The sequence below is a fragment of the Gavialis gangeticus genome, unplaced genomic scaffold, assembly GCF_001723915.1.
Source record: "Gavialis gangeticus isolate Ggan-Ray unplaced genomic scaffold, GavGan_comp1, whole genome shotgun sequence".
In the NCBI taxonomy this organism is placed as follows: domain Eukaryota; kingdom Metazoa; phylum Chordata; order Crocodylia; family Gavialidae; genus Gavialis; species Gavialis gangeticus.
Genome location: NW_017728991.1, coordinates 5,027,610 through 5,036,444, shown reverse-complemented (window position 1 = coordinate 5,036,444; position 8,835 = coordinate 5,027,610). Strand labels below are relative to the sequence as shown.

Sequence of the window (8,835 nt, the reverse complement as noted above, 5' to 3'; positions counted from 1 at the left end):
ACACAAGGGAATGATGTGACTCTGGCCCCTTTGACTTCCTTAAGTGCCTATTTACCTCTAGGCCAGGAGCAGGGAAAATCCAGGCTGCGGGCTGGATTGGGCCTGCGGCAGACTCCATTTCCCAGCAGCCCCTGCCTGCATTGCTGCGGCTGGTTTCCATGGAGACCCCAGTGCGGGGGGGGGGCAGAGTTTCCATGGAGACCAGCCCCAGCAGTGCTGGCAGGGCTTGCAGCTGGGCATGGAGCTGCTCCAGGGCTGGGATTTTGTGATGGTGACAGCACGGTCCAGAGCTGGGGCAGAGCCACGAATCTTCATTGCGCTGGCAGTGTTTTTGCAGTTGCAGCTGTACTGGAATGGCTATACCAGCAAACCCTATTAAGAGCAGATGAGAACATGACATGCCCTGCAGTTCAGAGGCTGAAGCTGGGAACAGATGGTTTAAATTCTTGCAGAAAGCCTCATCTTGCAAAGCATCTTTAGGGCTTTGGACAGGTGGGAGCCATGCAGCCACAGACGATTCTTCTGGCCCCCGGAAAGTCTGGGCGTTACAGGCAGGCCTTATGTACAGAAATAGTTAGCTGTGTCAGGCACTGGGCTCAAATACTGCGTTCTGTGTGTTGCATGCACTCGCCTGCAAATGCAGCAGGTGAACCAGGATTTATTTATCTGTTGCTTTCTTTCAGGCAAGTGGCACCTTGGACACAATGGCCTCTATCATCCCAACTTCCGCGGTAAGGACTTTTGGGGTTCTCCCTTTCTTCTGTGGTAGAGATCAGCCAGTGTTTCTATTTCTTGCTTACCCCTTCTCTTTTAAAAGCCATTCTCCTCTTTTTCAATGGCTGCCCTGTGAGAGGGGGGAGCAGGCAACCTGTCAGGAACTCAATCAAGGGAGTTTAATGAATAGGTAATAGATCACTTTAGATATACCTGGTTCAGTGCCATCCCTAAGGCATCCCATCCTGTTGGAGATGGGATACTGGGCTAGATGGACCAGTGCCTGACCCAGTAAGGCACTTGTTATGTTCTTATGTTTTTATGTTATTTAGCAGGGATCCTGCCAGAGGTGAAGGGACTGCTGTCTTTACTCTTCCCCTTTGCCCCCTTGGTAGGAATCATAATGACTCCCACGTGTGCAGACTGCAGGAAAGTGGAACAAGCCCTTGCTTACCACCAAAGGTGCCGAGGGATGGTGGTGTGTGGGTGTAAGGGGTGATGGCGACCCCCGCTCCTACTGTGTGCATTTCAATAGCCTTCTTCCCATCCCTCCATTGGAGGACTTGTTGCCTGGCTCCCTTACAGCAGTGCTGGGGGTGCTGTGCAGAACAGGACACAGTCTGCGAGGTGGTCTTGCCTTTTGGCACCCAGCTGCTGAAGCAGCTATTTCATCTGTGGATCTCCCTTTGCATTTAGGGTTATACCCAGGGGTTCTTTTGGTTGTTGCAGCTGGGGCATGTTCCCTGGGCTGGATTTGACCTTAAAAGTCCATTTTCACCTGGGCAATGAAGTCCAGTGTTGCTTTTAGTTTGCACTTCCTCATGTCACCTTGTATCACCTGTATGTGCCCTCCCAAATTCCCTGGGAAGTTTGGTTCCAAAAGTGCACTGGGCTGGGAAAGGAATGCAGGGCAATGCAAACAGTGACATATCACTAGGTTTGCATTCAGCTCCAACATGAAGTGGGTCCCTAGGGCTGTGCAGGCAAAGCCAGGAGCTCTGCGGGTTCTTGCAGTTGCTGCGTGGCTCTGACTGCAGGATAGAGCCCACGGGCAGCTACTAGACCTGACCCCCTCTTGTTCTTGTCAACCCAGCAACTGTGTCAACAGTGTGTAACAGCCAAACCACACCCTCAGACAGCAGGCAGTTGTGTACACACTAACACACTCCTTTGGATCCCAGGTTTCGACTATTACTTCGGGATCCCCTACAGTCACGACATGGGCTGTACTGACACCCCAGGCTACAACCTCCCTCCGTGTCCAGCCTGCCCTTTGCACTCTGCATCGGCAAGGTACATCTTCTCCCGCCGGTAGAAGAGGAGTCAGTGGGCTGATGGGAGCAAGGGTCAAAGCGTCTCTCTCTCAACATGTTATTGCTGAATGGGTGGATCTCAGGACCCAGATCCTTTCTTCTGCTTTCCCCCAGAGGGAACATCCCTCTGGTAAAACAGGGACGGGGTGGGGCTGGATTGAAGGAATCAGGTGGTCTCTGAATTGTTTACATATGTCCTCTACACTGTTCTTCCTTGGTGTTGCTGCCTCTTGTCCAGGAGAAAACCTGTGTAGGAAACCCTGGGAAACCAGCATCCAACAGGGAGGAATCACAGGGGAGGCCCACGGAGACACGTGGCAAAACTACATCCGAGGGCAAAACGTGATTCAGATGCTTGCCTAGGACTCAGTCCATCTGGGCTCCTTTCTTGCCATTGCCACAGATGCCCTGGGCCACCTGGGGCCTGGCATTCAGGTTTTCTCTGCTTGCTTTCTCCAGATGCAGAGGGTCAGTTCAGTTTGGCAGTTCTGTAGGGCAGAGCTCTCTCATTGAATCCTGTGTGCAGTCATGGGCTTGCATCCCTTATGGGAAGTCTGTATAAACACCTCTACGCCGGCAGCACCCCTGGAGCTGGGCTTGTACTGCCTATTGCCCGCGTGAGCTGAGGAGATGCAGGATTCTGGTCCGGGCAGAAGCATGAGGTTTAGGTGCTGTCCATCCATGTCAGCCTGCAAAGGTGGGCTAGTAAAGAAATAAACCTTCCTAAAAGATAGTAGCAATTTTAAAGATTAGGGAGGGTTTTCAGTCACTGTGACCTCTGGACAATGAAGTTCAAAACTGTGACCAGAATGGGCACTGTTTTGGGTATGGCGCCTTGTGGGATCGTGGCTGGCAAACGTGAGGAACCAACACGGGTAATGCCGAACCCACTAAGTCAAGGGCTGCATGCCAGCTGGGGGCTTGGGTTGTGCAGGGAGGCAATGGTGTCATTTGGCCAAGAAAAGACTGAGATTTGCCAATTTACCTCAGATCTGTATGTGAACCCATGCAAACCCGTGGCAACAAAAGCCAGCTGCTGTTGACAAAAGTTTGTAATGTAGGGCAGGCCTTATTGCCTCTCTGTTGGAGCCACTAAGCTCTCCTAGAACAACAATAACATGCTCCACTTCCCATCGGGGGCCTGGTAAGTAGGGACTGAATTAATCTCCCGCAGAGATCTACACTACACGTGCAGCTGAGACAAGAGGTTTGAGACTTGGTTTTTGTCATAACAGCACTATTGACCTAATGTTCCGAAGTCCGGGCCCCACCAAGCCCCCTCTGTTTATTCAGAAACCATGAGTTTCTGAGTAATGGAAAGTTTTTGGTTTCTTAGCAGCTTTGGGAAGGACTGCTACACCAAGGTGGCACTTCCTCTCTTTGAAAACATCAGTATTGTCCAACAGCCTGTCAACTTGACCAGCTTGGCTATGGAGTATGCAGAAAAAGCAACTCGGTTCATTCAGTGTGCCAGGTAAGCATGTGAAGCATCAGCCTTGGTGACACCACTTTGCAGTTCTGCCTTTGAGGAGCTTAGGCCAATAGCAAAGATCAGTGACAATCCCCGTGCCCTGAGGTCTGAGTGGTGAGTGTAATGGTCCTAGTCCTCCTGATGACCCCAGTGGAGGTCAATACAATTTCAGAGGATTAGTATGTAGGGTTTCTTCCCTAGTTTGCTTTTTAAAAAATTAGGAGCTGACACGTATACAATAAACTACCTTAAATGCACATTCTGGTTGCAAAATTAACTGCTGAAGAGCTGGGGGATCCCAGACTTGAGCTCCCTCATGCATATGCTGTAGGAGACAGTTTTTAGTAACAGAATCACATCCCGGTTTTTAACACTGGACTCCTAGGTTTCTAAAGAACAAGCAGAGAAGTCAGAAATCCCAGCACATGAAATCATACTGACCCTTTCACTGGTCATGGTCAGTCAGCAAGGTGGCAATCATGGTGCAGACTTCTGGAGTCACTAGTAGCAGCGGTAGGTTGTCATCCTCTTTGAACACCAGCCGCTAGAAGAGAATGAGACTTACACCGAGCTGACCAAAAAGGAGGTGAAATTTAGGAATCTTTGGTTCAGTTCCAGGTTGTTTTGGGAAGGGTGTTTAGCAGGCACAGCTCTTTTGGCCTTTGACACTCCCAACCCTGCTCCTTTTTGCTCTTTTGGTTTACCCCGGGTGCTAGAGAAGTTGATAGAAGCTCCCTGTGATGTAGGGGCTGCAGAGCTAACAGAGCAAGAGCTACTGCCCTAGCTGGAGTTTTAGTGGATCTGAGCACTTGCAGGGAATGGGGTTGTGGAGTAGGATGTTTCTAGAGAATCACTTTGAGAGTGAGGAGCCTGGTGGTCAGTAAATGAGGTCTTCTGGACATGCTGAAGAAATACTGCTGTTTTCAGCATCTCTCCTTTGAAGCAGTCATATGTGCTTACAAATAAAATGTTCCGGAAAGGTCAAGGCATGTAATCAATTGTTATGTAACAGGCATACTGAAGGCCTCGTCTTGTTCTCAGAACAAAGAAGAGATTAGTAAGATATGCAATTAAATTAGCATTCACTGGGTGGGGAAAGGAAAAGAAACATCGCTGTCAGATCAAATACTGATGCTTTTAGGCATTGGTTTACTCCAATCACAAAGTTCCTAACAGTCGAGGACACAGGGCCCCTCCTATGTTCCTACATGAGCTGAACTGCTGACATCAGGGGCAAGGAAATTAGACATGGAGCAGACCTTTCTAGGCTGCAGCACATGCATTGCACAGCAGCCTGTGTCAACTGCTTCTCACAGGCCATCCGGTGCTTTGGTCAGACTGGCTGTAAGGGCTAGTGCATTCCCCTTGCACTTCACTGAGAGACAAGGGCAGGCAGGCTCTTGCATGGTACTTGCATCACTTCCCTTCCCATCCCATGTAGACTGAATCTCCTCACAAGGACTCATGGCCCAGCAAGAGTTAGTTTCCTTTTCTCAACCCTATTCCTTTACCTTCAGTTTTGGGTCCATCTCCCAGGCCATCCTACAGAGACCGTTGGCTGGAATTATCTGTACACTCTGATTGCTTTGTGCCACTCCTGTAATTCAAACAACCCCAAGCCTGACTTACCCAGCAAGGACAGATGGATTCTTGGTTGCGTTTGAGTCAGCAGGGAGGTGCCCAGCAGCTAATGTGCACTGGTGAAGATGTCCCCTAGACTATGCTTGTGAGGTTGTTAGAGACCTGGTCACATTGTCATGCTCCAGGGGGACAGGAGCCACCAGCAGGAGTTAGCCACATGCAGCTGTTCACATGCAACTGGGAGGAGGAAGGCATCTGGAGGTGTTAGGAACCTGCTTGTGGAGAACAGGTTTGTCCTATTCCCCTGCAGAGGGACCTGGGCAGGGAGGGAAGACAAGGATGGAGAACGCTGATGTGGCTCCCGGGTGAACAGTCTGTTGCTGTAAGTTGCAGGTCTAGGGCCAAACCACTCAAACAAAAACCTTGTCTCTGAAGAAGAAGGTTTCCTTTTGAGAGCTCAAAGCCTAGTGTGATCCCAGCTGAGTTGAGCAGCCTCTGCAGGGCTCTGTCTGGATGGGAGTAGTGTTCCTCTGCCGGGAGATTCTGCCAAGGTGCACGCAAGTGCCTTTCCCTTGTTACGCTCTGACTCAGGTTCATGAGCAGAGTAGTTGAGGATCAGGCCCAAAGGGTTTCCGGGAAATAGCGATGGGATTTTAGATCCTTTGAAATTCAGAAGAGAGGAAGCAAAACAGGTCTTGGAAAGGGCATCCAACTTCAGTTCCCAAACTTGGAAAGTTTTGAGCGGAGCATTTCCCATTGTTACTACAGTGTGAGGGAGTCCGGGGGAAGCACAAGAGTACCTGAAGCAAAAGCCAGTTTGTCAGGGGTTCATTGGTGTGTCCCGGGGGCCTTTTAGAGCTGTTCATGGGTTGTTCTTGAGACACTTGTTTGCTTTTGAGCTGACAACTTCCTCCATTCAGCTGGGACAGCTTAGTGAGACAGGGAAGACTGATGATTCAGATGAAAAAGATACCCCTGGCTGCTGGAACAGATATTTTTAGCAGCCTATTGTCTAGCTAATCAAGTTAGCAGATGCACAGGCATTTTCATTGGGCAAGGATCTTGCAAAACCCATAGGGTTAGGGTGGCCATCATAGAGGACAGTCCAGTTTTCTGCTACTCTGTCCTCTATTGATACAAAACCCAACACCTTTACATCCTCTATCTTTCTCTTGATCAGTTCTTTTGAAGAGAAAAGTAGAGGACATAAAGGCATCAGGTTTCATATCAATAGAGGACAGAGGACAACCGGACTGTCCTCTCCGATGGCCACCCTGCGTAGAGTTGAGATGCAAATATAGGGCTTAGACTCTTCTTTCTGATGCATTGCCCAGGGCTGGTAATCCTTCCTTGTCCTGGTACCTCATAAGCTTGGAGGTGTTGTAAACCACATTTTCCTGATCTACCATCTGGATTTATTGCTCCATTTCTTCAGTTGCTAAGATCCTATCACAACTGAGTTCACAAGCTACTTAGAGTTGCTGCCAGAAGAAACAGGAATGACAGCAAACCTCACTGAACTCAGAGACAAATGCAAAACCCACCTCTTTTCTAAGGGTTTCCATGACTATGTGCCCAGTCTCATGGATTCATTCATAAAACACAAAACCCTTGAGGCAGGGCAGGAGAGTGACCACTTATGTCTGAAACAATGGGAAGCGCTGACATACTGCTTTGACCGATCAGACAGGTACAATACCCAGATGGGAGGTTCTGCATTATCCTCTACTTCGAGCAATTATTTACCTCAGGTGAGTGTGAAGGCTGCTAAAATAGTGTGATCAACCCTGCTGGTCACAGCTGTAAATGATTGTGTACTTGGCGGCAATGCAAGCAAAGGTTTTTGAAGTGGAATAAAATATTGGCTTCTGGTCCTGGCAGCTCTTGCAACCATGGCTGCTAAAGTCAGAACTGGAACCCAAGCAGGGAAAAATCCAGCTGCCTAGTAATTTGAGCGCTGTGACTTCGAGGTCTATGTTGTCCTGGCTTGCTCCTCATGATAGCCACATGGTCTGCAGCATTTTCTTCTAGGCACAGAGGCTTGTGAGATGCTAATCCTTGAACCCTTGGATGCTAATCCTGTTGTTGACCCGGGACTTAGGGTCACGTCTGTGAGTTGTGGGCTCTGGACTCCCTGCTATCAACCTGCTGCTTTTACAGACTGTGCTTCTGCCTGATGAGAGGTTGGGGGGGCTCGTCTAGATGTGGGGTTTAATTTACATTTAGGTGGAGTGTCAACACACTGGCTGAGCACTGGCTGAAAGAGCCCAGAGAGCTTTGATTCACCCTTGTGTACAAGGACATTGGACTTTGCATATTCTTTGCAAGCAAACAGGATTATACCAAGAAAGCCCCTTTCTCCTCCAAGTGAGAACAACATGCTACACCTTGAATTTTGGCTAACTGCTTAGGTCTGAAGGGGTAACCGCACCACACAAACTTTACCATCTGCTTTGGGAGCAGGATCATCACATCTTAGTGGGAGTCCCTCTGAATCCTGCTGGGGCAGTAGGGAAAAGCTGAACTTGAATCCTCAAGCTATGGAGCTGCTGGTTGCTGCTGCGCCTTTCCTACAAACTGCACAGTGCACCAGAGACTTGAATGGCTGAGCATCAGCACCCAGTTCCTGCACAGCCACTTTAGGATGGGCTCTGCAGTGCTGGGCTGGGTGAGTTCAGCAAAACTTCTGAACCAGTTGTCCCTACTCAGGGTTAATGGAAAAGCTTCTTAGCAAATTGTTAGGTATTTGCGGGACATTTCTATTGTGTTTGCTGAGAACTGGATAAAACAGGTTGCTGTTTCAGAAAGCAGCCTGGGTGGTTGCTTATCTAACTTTTAAATAGCTCAGTTTACTCTGGTTTCCTGTTGTCCAATAACCATCATAGTTCAGCAATGAGAAAACTTGAAATCCATCATCTCTCTGTTTTTCAACTAGATGAGTCAGGCTTGAGTAGCTCACGGCAGTGAGCTTTGGCTCCATCCAAGGAAATGCTGTGGACATGAGGTACAAAGTCTAGGAATGTGATTTTAAGAGTCCCCTTCTTGAGTTATTGATTAAATGATTACAGTTTATTTTTTGTGTGGCTAAATTAGCAAGTGATGAGGCAAAAGTCAAGCAAAAAGTACAGCTGACTGGAGTGGAGATGAAGCAGGTTATTTCTGGGTTCTTCCCCTGCCAACACCTCCTCTTAGAGGAGGATCCTAACATGTTTCCGAAGGCCGAACACTAATTGATACTGATGGGCCAAATTATTACTTTTTGCTATTACCTGGTGTTGTGGTACAGGCAAGAGTCACTGGGTGCTGTTAAAGCACAGAACAAAAAAGTGGTGGCCCCTCCCAAAAAGCTTATGTTTACAAGTTTAATTTATTCCCCACAAGTACTTTATTGCATATGTACTTTATAGACACAGAGTTGATGACACTGGGACATACTTTTGCACTGAAATGTTGCTGGGATATGGTCTCTTGTTCCTGCAGAGGTTGGCTGAAGACAAACCTCAGCACAATCTTGCAGAATCTGCAAAGTGACGTACTACTGTGTAGACTAGGGGTGTGGAAATGATGGTATCCTCCTCAAATTGGCTTTGCTTTTGCTGTGAGATTCATTGGCAATGAAGTAGTTAGCAATGCAGAGGGTGAAACTGGCATCAGGCTTCAAGGCTTAGCACTCCCCCCCACACACCTTGGAGCATTGGTTTTCAGGCTCTTTGCAGGAAAAAAGTGCTGCAATAGATCAGGAATATACAAGGGCTT

General features: G+C 48.5%; 1 protein-coding gene across 4 annotated transcripts in view; it reads left to right on the top strand.

The window, feature by feature from the left end:
- Positions 1-8,835, top strand: part of ARSG (arylsulfatase G) — an 85,999-nt gene that overhangs the window by 17,453 nt on the left and 59,711 nt on the right. For 3 of the 4 annotated variants that reach the window (XM_019516363.1, XM_019516354.1, XM_019516379.1), the window contains exons 3-5: positions 684-731; positions 1,896-2,007; positions 3,364-3,501. In XM_019516363.1, coding sequence (XP_019371908.1) covers positions 684-731; positions 1,896-2,007; positions 3,364-3,501 — 298 coding nt within the window. The remainder of the gene's footprint in view (positions 1-683; positions 732-1,895; positions 2,008-3,363; positions 3,502-8,835) is intronic. The other variant, XM_019516372.1, reaches the window with a different exon arrangement.